Genomic DNA, 19,940 nt, shown 5'->3' on the forward strand with positions numbered 1-19,940 from the left:
TTAGCACTGCTGCCTCTCAGTGTCAGGGACCTGGGTTCTATTATCGGCCCTGGGTCACTCTCTGTGCGGAGTCTGCATTTTCTCCCCTTGTGCTCCGGTGACACCAGATTTGCTGCTGTCAACTGAATTGCAGGCCTTTGTTTTCGGAGGGAGCACAGTAAAGTCACAAACAGAAGTTCTTCCTGAGACTCCAGCTTCAGTTGGGGCACCAGCTTCTTCCTCTTCAATCCATGTCCTCATCACCCGCAGTGCCAGACATAGGATCAGGTTCAAGTCATGGTCCAACACTGGCCATCTCTATGGCTGCTAATGAGAGCCATACTGGCGCAGGAGATGGTCCAGATGTTTTCTCATAGCTCTCCCTGCACTTAGACCTTGTAATACACAGGCCCTGTTTTCTCTGTTATGAACCCAGGGATGCAGCTGAAGCAGTGTCCAAGGTTCCTCACGTGGACAGGGTCACTGGTTTTGACCATTCTCTGTTCTTGCAGAATCATAATTCCACTTCTGGTTTTCTCATTGAGATTCCACCCCCCCATCAGATTTGGGAACAGTCGGCTTAATCTCGTCTGAAGCCTCCACCCCATTAATGATTCCACTGGGACGACTGCTGTCATTGTGTAAGGGATAGTCAAATAAAAATCACACCAGTTTGGTCTCTATGGATGTTGTGAGTTGTTTTCTCATGCTGAGCCCGTTCAGCCAACCCATTCGCTGATGGGTGATAGGGTGCTGCCCTAATTTGCCTGATGCCATAAGCTCTGGAACTCTGCGCTGTTATCAGAAACCAGGATGCCTGGTATCCTGTGCTTTTAGGAACTCTGTCATAGTTTCCCAATTGTAGCATGGGGAGGTGGTGGGGCCCATGCAATGTAGCTTTAATCATTTGAAATGTGCATCCACCATGATAAAAAACACGAAGCCCACAAAGTGCACATGCACTCGCACCAAAGGCCTGCCACGGATGTAGGGAGGCTTAGCTATTGAGGTCTTGGGCTTTCGGACATACTCCTAAGCTGCAAGTAACAAGCTCCAATGCTGTATCCAGATGGAGGCAACAGGGGATATTTGCCTTGTGTTCTGAAATCCCAGTAAGAGTTATGAAGCACCTACCGTAGGCGTAGCTTTTTTACCAAATACAGCCACCAACCCGCCTTTCTCAATTTGGGAATACCTCTGTTCAGTTTCTGAAAGGGTCCTGAATGCATTTGCAATAGGCTTTGCCATTCCATCTTCCCAACAGTGTGCCAGGAGCCCCCCAACCCCATAAGGGGAAGCATTGCACATCAGAACGAGTTCCCTTTTGCAATGAAAATGGGTCAATAAGTTAAAATGATTGAAGCTGTCAATCACTACCCACATATCAATCCTGCCATCCCTGAAATCAGTCTGGTAAACCTCCCCTGCATTTCGTCCATAAGAAAAATGTCTCTCCTCAGATAAGACGACCAAAATTGCACACTATTTTCCAGGTGTGGCCTCACCAAGGCTCTGTATAATTGCATCAAGACATCCTGCTCCATGAAGGCCAACATACCATTTGCCTTCATTACTGCCTGCTGTACCTGCACGTTTACCTTCAGCGAGGACACCCAGGTCTCAGTGCAGAACCCCCTCTCCCAATTTATAATCAGATAGTAATCTGCCATCCTGTTTTTGCTCTTGAAATGGACAACCTCACATTCATCCACAATATATTGCATCTGCCAATCATTTGCCCACTCACTCAGCTTGTCCAAATCACATTAAGGATTTCTGCATTCTCCTCCTCACAACTCATCCTCCCACCCACCATCTGTAAATTTGGAGATATTAAATTTTGTTCCCTCAGTGGGGTCCCAGCACTGATCCACTGCCTACCATTTAGAAAATGGCCTGTTTATTCCTTCTTTGTTTCCTGTCTCCCAGCTTTCTATCCATCTCGATATACTACCCCCAATCTCAAGTGCTTTAATTTTACACGCTAAAGTCTTATGTAGCTCTTTGTCGAAAGTCTTCTGAAAGTCCAAATAAACCTCTTCCATTGGCTCCCCCTCCATCTCTACTAGTTACATCCTCAAAGTATTCCAGTAGACTTGTTAAGTGTGATGGGGAAACTGGGACGGAGGAGGTTAGCTCCCAGGTAGGGGAGGACCGCAGGCAGTATGGGGGGGGGAGGTTAGACAGGGGGTGGAGAAGGGAAATGCCCAGACTGAGGGGGTGAAGTGTATATATTTTAATGCAAGGAGTGTAGTGAATAAGGTAGATGAGCTTAGGGCGTGGATTGCTGCTTGGGATTGTGATGTGGTGGCCATTACGGAGACTTGGATGTCTCAGGGACAGGACTGGGTACTTCAGGTGCCAGGTTTCAGATGCTTCAGGAAGGACAGGGAGGATGGCAGAAGAGGTGGTGGAGTGGCACTGTTGATCAGGGACAGTGTCAGGGCTGCAGAGAAAGAGGATGCCGTGGAGGGACTATCTACAGAGTCTCTGTGGGTGGAAGTTACGAACAGCAAAGGGTCAAAAACTTTGCTGGGTGTATTCTATAGGCCACCCAATAGTGACAGGGAAGTTGAAGTGCAGATAGGGAAACAGATTCTGGAGAAATGTATTAATAACAGAGTTGTCGTGATGGGAGACTTCAATTTCCCAAACATCGATTGGAATATCCCTAGGGTAAGGGGTTTGGATGGGGAGGAGTTTGTTAGGTGTGTTCAGGAAGGTTTCCTGACACAGTATGTGGATAAGCCTACAAGGGGAGAGGCTGTACTTGACCTGGTACTGGCGAATGAACCAGGGCAGGTGATGGATCTCTCGGTAGGGGAGCATCTTGGGAATGGTGACCATAATTCTATCTCCTTCACAATTGCATTGGAACGAGATAGGATCAGGCAGGCTAGGAAGGTGTTTGTCTGGAGTAAGGGGAGATACGAAGAAGTCAGGAAGTTGCTTGGACAAATAAACTGGAAGGAGGCGTTCTTGGGGAAAAGTACTGAAGGAAGGTGGCGGATATTCAAGGAATGTTTGTCTGGAGCTATGCGTGACAACGTTCCGATGAGACAAGGGGGTTTTGGTAGGTCGAGGGAACCGTGGTGCACGAAGGCTGTGTTGAACCTAGTCAGGAGGAAAGGGAAGGTGTACAAAAGGTTCAGGGAACTCGGAGAGGTTAAGGATCTTGAGGAGTATAAGGACTGTAGAAAGGAGCTTAAAAGGGAAATTAGGAGAGCCAGAAGGGGTCATGAGAAGACCTTGGTGGGTAAGATTAAGGAGAATCCCAAGGCCTTTTATAAATATGTGAAAGGTAAAAGGATGAGAAGAGAAGGGATAGGACCTATAAAAGGTGAAGGGGGTAAGGTCTGTGTGGAACCAGAAGAAATGGCAGAGGTGCTTAATGAGTACTTTGCCTCAGTATTCACGGTGGAAGCTGATCTGGGAGATTTTGCCACGGATTTGCAGCAGATGGAAAAGATTGAGTTTGTGGATATTAAGGTGGAGGATGTATTAGAACTTTTGAATTCTATCAAGATAGATAAGTCGCCGGGACCAGATGGGATATACCCCAGGATACTGTGGGAGGCGAGGGAAGTGATTGTAGAGCCTCTGGCGATGATCTTTGCGTCGTCAACGGAGACGGGAGAGGTTCCGGAAGATTGGAGGATTGCGGATGTAGTCCCTATTTTCAAGAAAGGGAACAGAGATAGCCCGGGAAATTACCGACCGGTGAGTCTGACCTCAGTGGTTGGTAAGCTGATGGAAAGGCTTCTGAGGGACAAGATTTACGACCATTTGGAGAGGTTTGACATGATCAGGAATAGTCAGCATGGATTTGTCAAGGGCAGGTCGTGCCTTACGAGCCTAGTTGAGTTCTTCGATAATGTGGCTGAACACATTGACGAAGGAAGTGCCGTGGACGTGGTGTACATGGACTTCAGCAAGGCGTTTGATAAGGTCCCCCACGCAAGACTTCTTGAGAAGGTGAGAGGGCATGGGATCCGAGGGCCTTTGGCCTTGTGGATCAAGAACTGGCTTGCCTGCAGAAGGCAGAGAGTGGTTGTGGATGGGTCTTTTTCTGAATGGAGGTCAGTCACCAGTGGAGTGCCCCAGGGATCTGTTCTAGGACCCTTGCTGTTTGTCATTTTCATAAATGACCTGGATGAGGAAGTGGAAGGATGGGTTAGTAAGTTCGCTGATGACACGAAGGTCGGTGGTGTTGTGGATGGTCTGGAAGGATGGCAAAAGTTGCAGCAGGACATAAATAGGATGCAGGACTGGGCGGAGAAGTGGCAGATGGACTTCAACGCGGATAAATGCGTAGTCGTCCATTTTGGCAGAACCAACGGGATGAACGAGTACACTATCAAGGGCAGGAGTCTTGGTAGTGTTGAGGAGCAGAAGGATCTTGGGGTCCGGGTCCACAGGACTCTTAAATCGGCCTCGCAGGTGGAGGAGGTGGTCAAGAAGGCGTATGGTGTACTGGCCTTCATTAATCGAGGGATTGAGTTTAGGAGTCGGGAGGTAATGCTGCAACTTTATAAGACCCTTGTCAGGCCTCATTTGGAGTACTGTGCGCAGTTCTGGTCGCCTCACTATAGGAAAGACGTAGAAGCTATTGGAAGGGTACAGAGGAGATTTACAAGGATGTTGCCTGGACTGGGAGGCATGCCTTATGAAGTTAGGTTGAGGGAACTGGGTCTCTTTTCCCTGGAGAGGCGTAGGTTGAGAGGCGACCTGATAGAGGTTTATAAAATGTTGAGAGGAATAGATAGGGTGGATTCTCAGAGGCTATTTCCCCGGGTTGAAATGGTCGCTACGAGAGGACACAGGTTTAAGGTGCGGGGAGGGAGGTTCAGAAGTGATGTTAGGGGTAAGTTTTTCACTCAGAGGGTGGTGAGTGAATGGAATCAGCTGCCGTCAGTGGTGGTGGAGGCGAACTCGCTGGGGTCTTTTAAAAGACTTCTGGATGAGTATATGGGGTTTTATGGGATTGGGGGTTATAGACAGGTGTTGATGTGATCGGCGCAACTTGTGGGCCGAAGGGCCTGTTTGTGCTGTAGTGTTCTATGACTTCCCTTTCATAAATACATGCTAACTGTCAGATTCTACCACTGCTTATCAAGTGCTCTCCATAAAACCTTTGATAATGCATTCTATAATTCTTCCCACTATTGACTTCAGGCTGACTCATTTATAATTCCCTGTCTTGGCTCTAGCGTTCTTTTTAAACAGTGGGGTTACATTAACTACCCCCTAATCTGTGGGAACTGTTCCAGAGTCTCTAGAATCTTGGAAGATGACCACCAACGCAGCTACTATTTCTAGGGCCACTTCCTTAAGTAGATTATCAGGCCCTGTAGATTTATCGATCTTCAATCCTATTTATTTCCCCAAAACCATTTCCCTATTAATACTGATTTTCTTCATTTCCTCCCTTTCACTAAACCCTGTGTTCCCAAATACTTCTGATACTTTGTTTATTTCCTCCTTTGTGAAAAGAGAAGCAAAGTATATGGTCAGCCATTTCTTTGTTCCCCACTATAAATTTCCCTGTCTGTAAGCGATCTACATTTGTCTTCCCAATCTTTTTCTCCCCACATACCTATAGAAACTTTTACAGTCAGTTTTTATGTTCCTCACAAGCTTACTCTCATGCTCTATATTTCCCTTCTTAGTCAGTCCCTTGTACCTCCTTTGCAGAATTTTAAATTGCTCCCAATCCTTGGGTTAGTTATTTTTCGGGCCAATTTCTATGCCTCTTCCTGGGATCTAATACTATCTGTAATTTCCCTTGTAAGAACATAAGAACATAAGAAATAGGAGCAGGAGTAGGCCATCTAGCCCTTCGAGCCTGCCCCGCCATTCAATAAGATCGTGGCTGATCTGTCATGGCTCAGTTCCACTTTCCCGCCCTCTCCCCATAACCCTTAATCCCCTCTCTTATCAAGAACCCATCAACCCGCTTCTTAAAAATATTTAGCGAGGCAGCCTCCACCACTTCAATGGGCAGAGAATTCCAGAGATTCACCACCCTTTGAGTGAAGAAGTTCCTCCTCAACTCCGTTCTAAACTGCCCCCCCTTTATCTTGAGGCTGTGCCCCCTAGTCCTACTGTCTTTTTTGAGCGGGAAGAGTCTCTCCACCTCTATCCTATCCATCCCATTCATCATCTTATACGTCTCAATGAGATCTCCCCTCATTCTTCTAAACTCTAACGAGTACAAGCCTAGTTTATTCAGCCTCTCCTCATAGCTCAATCCCCTCAACTCCGGTATCAGCCTAGTAAACCTCCTCTGCACTCCCTCCAAGGCCAAAATATCCTTGCGCAGGTGCGGCGCCCAAAACTGCACACAGTACTCCAGCTGCGGCCTCACCAATGCCCTATACAGCTGCAGCAAGACCTCCCTACTTTTATATTCAATCCCCCTCGCTATGAAGCCATGATTTGGCCACCTTTCCAGTTTTATTTTTGCGCCAGACAGTAATAAACAATTGTTGCAATTCACCCACGTGCTCGTTGAATGTTTGTCATTGCCTTTCCACTGACATTGCTTTAGTGACATTTCCCAATCTGTCATAGCTAACTCATGTTTCATACCATCATAGTTCCCTTTATTCAGGTCCCTTGTCTCAGAATCAACGACTTCACTATCTTGAAGAAAAATTCTACCATGTTATATGGTCGCTCTTCCACAAGGTGCCTCACGCAAGTAGACTGCCAATTATTCATTTCTGTTTATACAACTCCTAGGCTAGGACTGCCTGCTCTCTGGTTGGTTCCTCTTATGTTCTTATGTTCCTCAACATATTGGTTCAGAAAACCACCCAGGGATTCCTCCTCTGCGGTACTGTTACTAATTTGATTTGTCCAATCTATGTTTGAATTCAAGCCACCCATAATTATAGATGTTCCTTTATCGAATGCACCTCTAATTTCCTGTTTAATGCAATTCCCAAAAATAATGGAAACTTTCTGTAGGCAAGACAGTGTGCAAGAATGTGCACAACTTCCACCAATGAAACAGCTTTGCATCCCACTCTGTGACATATTCAACATTTTCACAGTAACTTCACTGCAGTGTTAATGTGAGCCTACTTGTGACATTGATAAATAAACTTGAGCTAAACTGTCCTGGTCGCAGCACCAAAGTCAGAAATTTATATCGTATTGTTTCATTTACAATTGAACCCAGGAAACTTGTGTTTATACTGTGGGTAACTGAAAATTAAATATTCCCACCTCGTATGGATTAAATTTGGCATCTCCATACTGCCCCTTCTGGATCCTGTGGATGAGGTCGATCTGTTCGTCAGTTAGTCGAATTTCAGTGCCAGTCATCTTATCTGGAATGGTTCGCCTGTGAATGGAGGGGGAGATCCCCAGAGAGAGAGGAAAACAATTGTGTTGGAAAAAGGTCAGTAAATAACACCCAGTGAAGTAACAGAATCCTGTGATTTCTTTCACCACCCACTTGTTAACGAGGCTGTTAGGCATTCTGTTAACCCGAATCCTTAGCCAATCAATGAAGGAGCATTGCAGATACCCAATAGGACATGTGCATTGGGCAAAAACAGGAGGGACATTGTATACGACTATAAGAATTAGGAACAGGGGGTGGCGATTGGGCCTCTCCAGTCTGCTCCACACTTCAGTAAGATCATAGCTGATTTTCTTTTTTTTAATTCACTTGTGGGACATGGGTGTCACTAACTGGCCAGCATTTATTGGCCATCCCTTGAGAAGGTGGTGGTGAGCTGCCTTCTAAAATCGCTGCAATCCATGTTCTGTGGGTTAACCCACAATACCATTATAGGGAGGCAATTCCAAGAACGGAATATTCCATTGGAGTATGCCAGAGGAAAGGATTGCAAAGATGATTCTGGATAGGAGTGAAAGTAACAGGGTAGTAGTCATGGGGGAGTTTATCTTTACAAATAATGACTGGAAAAGCTATAGTTCGAGATCTTTAGGTGGGTCAGTTTTTGTCCAATGTGTGTAGGATGTAGATAGGCCAACAAGAGGTGAGGCCACATTGGATTTGGTACTGGATAATGAACCAGACCAGGTGTTAGATTTGGAGGTAGGTGAACACTTTGGTGATAGTGACCACATTTCGGTTACGTTTGCATTAGCGATGGAAGGGGAAAGGTATACCGCAGGGCAAGAGTTATAGCTGGGGGAAAGGAAATTATGATGTGATTAAGCGAGATTTAGGATGTATAGGATATGGAAGGAAACTGCAGGGGACGGGCACAATTGAAATATGGAGCTTGTTCAAGGAACAGTTACTGCGTGTCCTTGATAAATATGTACCTGTCAGGCAGGGAGGAAGTGGTTGAGCGAGGGAACTGTGGTTTACTAAAGAAATTGAATCACTTGTGAACAGGAAGAAGGAGACTTACGTCAAGATGAGACGTGAAGGCTCAGTAAGGGTGTTTGAGAGTTACAAGTTAGCCAGGAAGGACCTAAAGAGAGAGCTAAGAAGAGCCAGGAGGGGACATGAGAAGTCTTTGGCAGGTTGGATCAAGGAAAACCCTGAAACTTTCTATAGGTATGTCAGAATTTTAAAAATGACTAGGGTAAGATTAGGGCAGGTCAAGGACAGTAGTGGGAAGCTGTGCGTGGAGTCCAAAGAGATAGGAGAGGCGCTAAGTGAATATTTTTCGTCAGTATTCACACGGGAAAAAGACAATGTTGTTGAGGAGAATACTGAGATACAGGTTATTAGACTAGACAGGATTGAGGTTCACAAGGAGGAGGTGTTAGCAATTCTGGAAAGTATGAAAATAGATAAGTCCCCTGGGCCAAATGGGATTTATTCTAGGATTCTCTGGGAGGCTAGGGAGGAAATTGCAAAGCCTTTGACTTTGATCTTTAGGTCTTCATTGTCTACAGGAATAGTGCCAGAAGACTGGAAGATAGCAAATGTTGTCCCCTTGTTCAAGAAAGGGAGTAGAGACAACCTGGGAATTATGGACCAGTGAGCCTTATTTCTGTTGTGGGCAACATTTTGGAAAGGATTGTAAGAAATAGGATTTATAATCATCTAGAAAGAAATAATTTAATTAGGGATAGTCAACAAGGTTTTGTGAAGGGTAGGTCATGTCTCACAAACCTTATTGAGTTCTTTGAGAAGGTGACCGAAGAGGTGGATGAGGGTAAAGCAGTTGATGTGGTGTATATGGATTTCAGTAAAGCGTTTGATAAGGTTCCCCATGGTAAGCTATTGCAGAAGATACGAAGGCATGGGATTGAGGGTGATTTAGCAGTTTCGATCAGAAATTGGCTAGCTGCAAAAAGACAGAGGGTGGTGGTTGATGGGAAATGTTCATCCCGGAGTTCAGTTACGAGTGGTGTACCACAAGGATCTGTTTTGGGGCCACTGCTGTTTGTCATTTTTATAAATGACCTGGACGAGGGCGTAGAAGGATGGGTTAGTAAATTTGCAGATGACACTAAAATCGGCGGAGTTGTGGACAGTGCGGAAGGATGTTACAGAGGGACATAGATAAGCTGCAGAGCTGGGCTGAGAGGTGGCAGATGGAGTTTAATGTGGAAAAGAGTGAGATGATTCACTTTGGAAAGAGTAACAGAAATACAGAGTACTGGACTAATGGTAAGTTACTTGGTAGTGTGGATGAGCAGAGAGATCTGTGTCTATGTGCGTAGATCCCTGAAAGTCAGCACCCAGGTTGATAAGGTTGTTAAGAAGTCGTACGGTGTGTTAGCTTTTATTGATAGAGGGATTGAATTTCAGAGCCATGAGGTCATGTTGCAGCTGTGAGAGTATTGCGTACAGTTCTGGTCGCCGCATTATAGGAAGGACGTGGAAGTATTGGAAAGAGTGCAGAGGAGATTTACCAGGACGTTGCCTGGTATGGTGGGAAGGTCTTGAGGAAAGGCTGAGGGACTTGAGGCTGTTTTTGTTTGAGAGAAGGTTAAGAGGTGACTTAATAGAGGCATATAAGATGATCAGAGGATTAGATAGGGTGGACAGTGAGGGCCTTTTTCCTCAGATGGAGATGGCTAGCTCGAAGGGGCATAGCTTTAAATTGAGGGGTGATAGATATAGGACAGATGTCAGAAGTAGGTTCTTTACTCATATTAGTAAGAGTATGGAATGCCCTGCCTGCAACAGTAGTGGATTTGCCAATATTAAGGGCACTTAAATGATCATTGGATAAACATATGGATGATATTGGAATAGTGTAGGTTAAATGGGCTTTAGAATGGTTTCACAGGTTGGCGCAACATCGAGGGCCAAAAGGGCCTGTACTGCGCTGTAATGTTCTGTGTTCTATGTTCTATGTTTTGACCCAACGACTGCGAAAGAACAGCAATATATTTCCAAGTCAGGATAGTGAGTAGCTTGGAAGGGAACTTGCAGGTGGTGGTGTTCCCATGTATCTGCTGCCCTTGTCCTCCTTTTAGATGAAGAGGTCATGGGTTTGGAAGGTGCTGCCTAAGGATTTTTGGTGAATTTCTGCACTACATCTTATAGATCATACACACTGCTGCCTATGATAATACACACTGCTGATTGTGACCTTAACTCCACCTCCCCCCATGTCCCTTGTGGATCACAAATCTGACTATCCTGGTCACTTCAGTGACCCAGTCTCCCCTACTTTTTGGGGAAGAGACAGCCTGATGATCCCCAGTGCAGAGAAAATCTCATTATTTATGTCTTGTATGGGAGAGCTCTAGCCAACAGGAGGAGCCCAAGTGGTGGTCTGTTGCTGCAACTCCCCCCAGGAAATCTGTCCAGGGAACACATTCAGACTGTCCAGCTGGGGAATAACTGGCTTCAACTCAGCCGTGTGTGGAGAGATGTGGCTCAATGCTTCAAGAGGTGATGGGGTGAACTGATGAGCAGCTTAATTGAGTGATGCACCAAAACATCAGGACCAGTGACACATTCAAATCACAAAGCACTCCCCCAACACCACACCACAGAGTCCCCTCGTGCTCCATACCAATAATCTGGATTTTCCATTTTATCCAGAAATTCATCCAGCTCATCTTTATTTCGAATTGGTTTGTAGATTTTCTTCCCATCCAGATCATAGCCAATGTGTGGATAATCCTGGTACCATTCCATAGGGATATTACCCACGGTATTCCGGATGTCCTGCAAATAAGAGTTGAACAAAAGGACATTTAATTTCATCCAAATTAACATACAGAACTGTCTCTGATCCTTTAGTTTTTAACTAGGGCTGTCTGTCAAACAACTCTGACAAAGGGTCATCCAGACTTGAAATGTTGGCTCCATTCTCTCTCCACAGATGCTGTCAGACCTGCTGAGATTTTCCAAGTATTTCCTGTTTTTGTTTCAGATTCCAGCATCCGCAATATTTTCCTATACATTCAGAGCACCATATGACTACAGCAGAAACTGCAAAATGGATTGTACGTACTGCTCAGAATCCTGGATTCCGAACTTGCAGTAACTTCATATCTAATGGAAAGATAGAATGATACTGTGCAGTCAGCCAATGGTACCTGAGCTAGCTTTTTCCTCCCACAATCTAAAGAAGTGTGGGTTAGATGGATTGCTCATGCTAAATTGCCATTTAATGTCAAGGGGACTAGCTGGGGTAGATGCTTGGGGTTATGGGGATAGGGCCTGGGTGGGATTGTGTTCAGTGCAGACTCAATGGGCCGAATGGCCTCCCCCTGCATTTTCGATTCTATGAATCGTAAGAGCCCCTAACGGTGCAGAAAGAGACCGTTCGGCCCATCAGGTCTGCACCCACTCTCTGAAAGGGTGTTCCACTCAGTCAACCAAGTCTGGAAAAGAGTGAATGTTTGAGGTGGTGGATGGGGTGCCACCAAACTCGCTGCTTTGCCCTAGATGGTGTCAAGCATCTCGGGTGCTACTGGAGCTGCACCAGTCCACACAAAGAGTATTCCATCACTTGTAGCAGATGGTTATCACCTGGCACTTGTATGGTGAAAATAACACTGACTCTGACGGAGGATCACCCAGATTCCAAACATTGGCTCCGTTCTCTCTCCACAGATGCTGTCAGACTTGCTGAGACTTTCCAGCATTTCCTGTTATTCATGAAGACTCCAATTTCTCAACTTGCCCCTCACCTAAAATGTGGTGACCCTCAGGTTAAATCCCCACTAAGATTGGTGGCATAGTGGAGACTGTGAAGAAAGTTATCTCCAATTGCAACAGGATCTTGATCAATTGGGCCAATGGGCTGTTGAATGGCAGATGGAGTTTAATTTAGACAAATGCAAGGTGATACATTTTGGTAGATTGAACCAGGGCAGGACTTACTCAGTTAATGGTGGGACGTTGGGGAGAGTTACAGAACAAAGAGAGCGGGAGGTACATGTTCATAGCTCCTTGAAAATGGAGTCACAGGTGGACAGAAGGCGTCCAGCATGCTCGGTTTCATTGGTCAGAACACTGAATACAGGAGTTGGAATGTCTTGTTGAAGCTGTACAAGACATTGGTACGGCCACACTTGGAATACTGTGTGCAATTTTGGTCACGCTATTATAGAAAGGATATTATTAAACTAGAAAGAGTGCAAAAAAGATCTACTAGGATGCTACCGGGACTTGATGGATTGAATTATAAAGGAGAGGTTGGATAGACTGGGACTTTTTTCCCTGGAGTGTAGGAGGCTTAGGGGTGATCAAATAGAGGTCCATAAAATAAATGAGGGGCACAAATCAGCTAGATAGTCAATATCTTTTCCCTAAGGTAGGGGAGCTTAAAACTAGAGGGCATAGGTTTAAGGTGAGAGAGGCAAGATACAAAAAAGGGTCCAGAGGGGTAATTTTTTCACAGAAGGCGGTGAGTGTCTGGAACAAGCTGCCAGAGGTAGCAGTAGAGGCGGGTACAATTTTACCTTTTCAAAAGCATTTAGATAGTTACGTGGGTATGATGTGTATACAGGGATATGAGCCAAATGTGGGCAATTGGGATTAGCTTAGGGGGTTTAAAAAAAAAGATGGCATGGACAAGTTGGGCCGAAGGGCCTGTTTCCATGCTGTAAACCTCTATGGCTCTATGACCAGTCAGGTCTCCCTCTCAAAGAGGAGAGCAGCCTATAGTCACCTGTGACTGTGGTGACTTTTTTTAATTGTACTTGTTACCGAGTGATTGCTGAGGGAAGAGGAGGTGGGGGCGAGGAAGAGAACACCTTGTTGTTTTGTCTTTTTGAAAGTGTAGCAGTCCCCATTCTGATTTGTACAGCCCCTCCTCTAGTGTGGGAAGAGTTAACAAGATTACAGGCCTGGGACGTTCCAGAGCTAGCTTCACCCCATCGCGTTTAACTCATCCTCTCCACTTGCCAGTCATTTCTCAAATCAGCGTCACGCAGTTCCAAAAAGCCCGATGATCTCATGCACAGGAAATACTTTGTGAATTTTATCCTGCTCTGGGGCATGGATTCATTACCCTGGCAGCACGTGTGGGGCAGCGAGAGCGAGTCGGTGGGGGGATAAGTCTCGGATTTATCTCCTCCCAAATAGGAGAGACAGAATTCTCACTGTGTCAAATCGGGGACACGCTGTACACATTACCACAGCCACTCCACTTTCTCTACCACCCAGGAATCTTCTGAGCAGAGTCAAGACAAGGCAACAAATCCTGCGTTTGCGATCCGTGAACCGACGATAATGGATTGGCCACAGTCGTAAGACATCTCTTTTCTGGAAGAGACAGGTGTGTGGGTTGTGCGCACATGGACACAGCTCAGCCTGTTTCACTCTGCTCGGGGCTTTCACTCAAACCTGGTCTCAAGTAGCCCTTTTGGTTCCATGGAAACGGGTTAATAATTGCAGTACCATTTTCAGTCTCGCTTCCAAATTACGTTCCTCACTAAACAAAGCCACGTCCCAGCTTAGTGCAGCAATCTCCCACAGTGCATGAGTTTACTGCTATGGAACCTTGCTGTGCGCAAATTGGCAGCCAAGCTTCCTGCATTACAATACCGATCGCATTTCACAAAACTGTAAACTGCACTGAGTCTTCCCAACATCATGAAAGCTGCTGCTTTTTCACTTCTTTCCATTTGAAGATGGGTTCCTCCAACAGTGAGGCACCATAGAATCCTGACTGTGCAGAAGGAGGCCATTTGGCCCACTGAGTCTGCACCAACCACAATCCTACCCAGGCCCTTTTTCCCCGTAACCCCATGCATTTACCCTAACTAGTCCCCCAACACTAAGAGTCAATTTAGCACGGCTAACCCATCTAACCTGCACATCTTTGGAATATGGGAGGGAACCAGAGGGAAACCCACGCAGACATGAGGAGAACTTGCAACCTCCACACAGACAGTGACCTGAGGCTAGAACGGAACCTGGGTCCCTGGTGCTGTGAGGCAGCAGTGCTAACCACTGTGCCACCATGCTGCCCCTGCGTTTAGATGATTGCCTCAAATGACTGTAACATTACATTCTGCACTCTCTCATTTTCATCTCTATGAACGGTATGCTTTGTCTGTATAACACACAAGAAACAATATTTTCAGTGTATGTTAATACACGTAACAATAATAAATCAAATCAAAATCAAAGTCTGTGGCAGCGGAACTTGAACCTGTGACCTACTGGCTGCTCACTGAGCCCCGGCAGACACTGCTCGATTGTCAGCAAGAGGACAAAAAAAGAAAATGGTAACACACTTCAGAGCAGCAGCCGTCAGCCCACTGACTCACCCTGCCAGGGAAAGTCACAAAGAGAGAGAAATACTTGACAACATGTCAGCTACTGCATTCAAAGCACTCAGAAATCAGAATCACATCATGAAGCTGAGCTGTTTGGGGAGTGAAGGAAGGTGTTGAATTACACTATGGTTTCAGACAAGTCAGGTGTGACAGTTCACCTGTGATAGACTGTAACTGATCACCCCCCTCACTAATTTGAAATTTCCTGCGAGGGAACTGAAACTTCAGAGAAACATTACCAAGCGCCTAATCAGTAAAGCTGCCATGAAATGTACCCCAGCAACTCTCATTCTCACAGAGAGGGAGACGCGACAGCTCTCATCAACTCCTCCATATGCACCATAGAAAGCATTTTTGCTGGTTGTATCACAGCTTACTATGGCTCCTGCTCTGCCCAAGACCACAAGGAACTACAAGGGGTTCCTTGTGGCTTTGGGCCAATCCATCATGCAAACCAGACTCCCAGCCATTGACTCTGTCTACCCTTCCCGCTGCCTTGGCAAAGCAGCCAGCATAATTAAGGACCCCACCCTCCCCAGACATTCTCTCTTCCACCTTCTTCTGTCAGGAAAAAGATACAAATGTCTGAGGTCACATACCAACAGACTCAAGAACAGCTTCTTTCCTGCTGCCATCAGACTTTTGGATGGACCTAACTCGCACTAAGTTGCTCTTTCCCTACACCCTAGCTATGACTGCAACACTACATTCTGCACACTCCCCATTCCTTCTCTATGAATGGTATGCTTTGTATAGCATACAAGAAACAATACTTTTCACTGTATACTAATGCATGTGACAATAATAAATCAAATCAGAAACACGGAGAGAGAAAGAGAGACATAGAGGCGAGAGAGGGTGAGCGAGAGAAAAAATGAGAGAGATAGACCAGAGAGGGAGGGGGAGAGAAAGAGATAGACCAGAGACAAACAGAGAGAACGAATGAGACGCACACACACACACAGCAGCATGTGCCCACAAAGCACAAGTTTAATGCGGAAAAGTGTGAGGTAATTCACTTTGGCAGGGATAACAGATGTGCAGAGTATAGGGCTAACGGTAGGACTCTGAATAGTGTTGACGAACAGAGGGATCTAGGTGTATGTGTACATAGATCCCTGAAAGTTGGGAATCAAGTAGATAAGGTAGTTAGGAAGGCATACAGTGTCTTGGCGTTTATTGGTAGGGGGATTGAATTTAGGAGCCGCAACGTCATGTTGCAACTGTACAAAACTCTGGTGCGGCCGCACTTGGAGTATTGTGTGCAGTTCTGGTCCCCACATTATAGGAAGGATGTGGAGGCTTTGGAGAGGGTGCAGAGGAGGTTTACCAGGATGTTGCCTGGTATGGAGGGAAGGTCCTATGAGGAGAGACTGAGGGATTTGGGGTTGTTTTCGTTAGAAAGAAGGCGGCTAAGAGGGGACCTTATTGAAACATATAAGATGATTAGAGGTTTAGATAGGGTAGACAGTGATAGCCTTTTTCCTCGGATGGAGAAAGCTAGCACGAGGAGGCATAGCTTTAATTAAGGGGTGGTAGATATAGGATGGATGTCAGAGGTAGGTTCTTTACCCAGAGGGTGGTGGGGGAATGGAATGCCCTGCCTGCTGCAGTTGTAGATGCGCCTACATAAGAACATAAGGAATAGGAGTAGGAGTAGGCCATCTAGCCCTTCGAGCCTGCCCCGCCATTCAATAAGATCATGGCTGATCTGTCGTCGCTCAGTCCCACTTTCCGGCCCTCTCCCCATAACCCTTAATCCCCTCTCTTATCAAAAACCCATCAACCCGCGTCTTAAAAATATTTAGCGAGGCAGCCTCCACCACTTCAACGGGCAGAGAATTCCAGAGATTCACCACCCTTTGACTGAAGAAGTTCCTCCTCAACTCCGCTTTAAACCGCCCCCCTTTATCTTGAGGCTGTGCCCCCTAGTCCTACTGTCTTTTTTGAGCGGGAAGAGTCTCTCCACCTCTATCCTATCCATCCCATTCATCATCTTATATGTCTCAATGAGATCTCCCCTCATTCTTCTAAACTCTAACGAGTACAAGCCTCGTTTATTCAGCCTCTCCTCATAGCTCAACCCCCTCAACTCCGGTATCAGCCTAGTAAACCTCCTCTGCACTCCCTCCAAGGCCAAAATATCTTTGCGCAGGTGCGGCGCCCAAAACTGCACACAGTACTCCAGCTGCGGCCTCACCAATGCCCTATACAGCCTAGTTTGGGGGCGTTTAAGAGATCCGTGGATAGGTTTATGGATGGAAAGGGATTGGTTTAGGTTGGAGGGTCATTGCTTTCTTAATTGGTCGGCACAACATCGTGGGCCGAAGGGCCTGTTCTGCGCTGTAATGTTCTATGTAAAGGGGAAAAAACAAGGGAGGGTTAGGGGAGGAGGAGAGCACAGCACGATCAGGCCCAGGCAGTGGCTGAATTGCTAAGGAAACAACGCTCTGTTCAGCACAATCTGACTCACTGAGGAACTTCACTTTCCTGTTATCAGGACTCCAATAAGGGTCTGATCCCACCGACCTCCCCTTTTATCTGAAACTCATCCTCCAGCTTATGAACAGAAGAACATAAGAAATAGGAGTAGGAGTAGGCCATCTAGCCCTTCGAGCCTGTCCCGCTATTCAATAAGATCATGGCTGATCTAAAGTGGCTCAGTTCCACTTACCCGCCTGCTCCCCATAACCTTTAACTCCCTTATCTATCAGAAATCTATCTACCCGTGACTTAAATATATTCAGCGAGGTAGCCTCCATCACTTCAATGGGCAGAGAATTCCAGAGATTCACCACCCTCAGAGAAGAAGTTCCTCCTCAACTCTGTTGTAAACTGCCCCCCCACCTTATTTTGAGGCTGTGTCGCCTAATCCTGGTTTCCTTTCTAAGTGGGAAGAATCTCTCTACCTCTACCCTATCTAGCCCCTTCATTATCTTATATGTCTCTATAAGATCCCTCCTCAGCCTTCTAAACTCCAACCAGTACAGGCCCAATCCACTCAATCTCTCCTCATAAGCTAACTCCGTCATCTCTGGTATCAGCCCGGTGAACCTTCTCTGTACTTCATTTACCCGGCCCACCTGAGGAGCCCAGTTGACAGCATGTGGGCTGCATACATGAAGCGGTGCAGCAACGCACCAAGGCCCATTCAGCAGCACCTTCCAAACCCACAACTACCTCGAAAGGCAGGGGCAGCAGAACCTACCCCCCACTGGCATGTTCCCTCCAAGCCACTCAGCACTTGGTCAGTGGTAACCCCAGGATGGTGATGAACGTAGAATCCTTACATTACAGAAGGAGACCATTCAGCCCATTAAGTCTGCACCAACCACAATCCCACCCAGGCCCCATCCCTATGTATTTACCCTGTCAATCCCCCTGACATCAATCTAACCCGCGCATCTTTGGACTGTGGGAGGAAACCGGAACGCCCAGAGGAAATCCACGCAGCCACAGGGAGAATGCGCAAACTTCATACGGACAGTAACCTGAAGCTAGAATTGAACCCAGGTCCCTGGCACTGAGAGGCAGCAGTGCTAACCACAGTGCCACTGTGCCACCCCTAATGATGATAACATTTAGCAACATCACCATCACTGAATTCATTAAGGGGCAATGATGATTGCCTCAAATACATGTGCAATTGGAGACCAGTCAGTAAAAAGATGCATAAGTCATTAAAGGTGGCAGTACAGGTGGAAAGCAGTCAATAAAGCATATAGTGTGGGTTGTGTTAACAGGCATATAGAGCACAAGAGTAAGGTGGGTATGCTGAACCTGTGTAAAACACTAGTTAGGCCTCAGCTGGAATATTGTGTACAGTTCTGGGTGCCATACTATAGGAAGGATGTGAACCCACTGGAGAGAGCACAGAAAAGGTTTACATGAATGCTCGTAAGCATGGGAAATTTAAAGTGTGAAGATAGACTGGAGAGGTTGAGGCTGTTCTCCTTTGACAGAAGGCTAAAAGGAAATTTGATAGAGATGTTCAAAATCAAAAAGGGTTGGTCAGAGTACAGAGAGAGAGAATCTGTTTCTGCTCATAGAAAGATCCAGAACAAAAGGGAACAGATTCAAAAAAAGTGATCTGCAAAAGAAGTAATGTGACATGAGAAAAAACAGTGAGTGTTTTGGGTCTGGAATGCGCTGCCTGGAAATGTGGTGGGGGCAAGTTCCATCTAGTCAAGAGGATTCAGAGAGCTGGTGCAGACATGGTGAGCTGAATGGCTTCCTTCTGCACTGTAACAATCCTGTGACATTCAGATAGTGGGAACAGAATACACACATACATTTCATTCCTCCATATTAATCATTTCTTTAAAATAAAAATGTCAGCACACTGTGCTTGTGGGGATGTAAAATATTTCACAGTGGATCAGGAAAACTTTTTCCAATGTTAAGTTTAGTTAATGACCTTCTATTACTTTTCCAAAGAACAATGAAGAAACAAGTGCCAGAACTTAATCAAATAGTCAGGCATTTTTCTTCTAAACATTCCTTATAGTCTTTTACACTGGCTGATGTGGCATAGGCTGGCTCAGGATTCAACATGGGTCTTTCTCCTCCAACGTACACAGTAACACAGGGTGGTTAAAGCACAGGAGGAGGATATTTGGCCTGCAGTGTCTGCATCAGTGTGCCACTTTGACCCACAGACGTGCAGCAATGTGAAATGGGTTTGGATAGTGTCAATCTTGCCTGCTGATGGGGAATGGCACAAAACTGTCCTGCCAATTCAGGGGAAATGATGGCCGAGTATAGGGAATTCAGTGATGGTGATGTTGTTAAATGTTAAGGGGCAATGATGGTTGCCTCAAATAGGTGGCAATTGGAGACCAGTCAGTAAAAAAATGCACAAGTCATTAAAGGTTGCAGGACAGGGACAGCAGTCAATAACGCATATAGTGCAATATGAGACTATAATCCAGAAACTCAGTTAATGTTCTGGGGATCTGGGTTCGAATCCCATCACAGCAGATGGTGGAATTTGAATTCAATAAAAAATATCTGGAATTAAGAATCTACCGATGAGCATGAAACCATTGTCGATTGTCAGAAAAACCTATCTGGTTCACTAATGTCCTTTAGGGAAGGAAATCTGCTGTCCTATATGTGACTCCAGACCCACAGCAATTAGCTGACTCTCAACTGCCCTCTAAAGGCAACAATGGATGGGCAATAAATCCTGACCAGCCAGCGATGCACATGTCCCATGAATGAATGAGTAAAAGCACCAATGTGAGTGTAGGAAATGGAACAACATT

The 19,940-nt window shown here is 45.9% G+C and overlaps 1 protein-coding gene across 1 annotated transcript in view; it reads right to left on the bottom strand.

The window, feature by feature from the left end:
• Positions 1–19,940, bottom strand: part of bop1 (BOP1 ribosomal biogenesis factor) — a 161,214-nt gene that overhangs the window by 30,865 nt on the left and 110,409 nt on the right. The window contains exons 4-5 of the mRNA XM_080214009.1: positions 10,950–11,104; positions 7,213–7,330 (exon numbers count right to left, since the gene is read on the bottom strand). Of these exons, the coding sequence (XP_080070135.1) occupies positions 7,213–7,330; positions 10,950–11,104 (273 nt within the window). The remainder of the gene's footprint in view (positions 1–7,212; positions 7,331–10,949; positions 11,105–19,940) is intronic.

Source organism: Carcharhinus amblyrhynchos, chromosome 2 (assembly GCF_965287045.1).
Source record: "Carcharhinus amblyrhynchos chromosome 2, sCarAmb.v2.hapA, whole genome shotgun sequence".
Classification (NCBI taxonomy): Eukaryota; Metazoa; Chordata; class Chondrichthyes; order Carcharhiniformes; family Carcharhinidae; genus Carcharhinus; species Carcharhinus amblyrhynchos.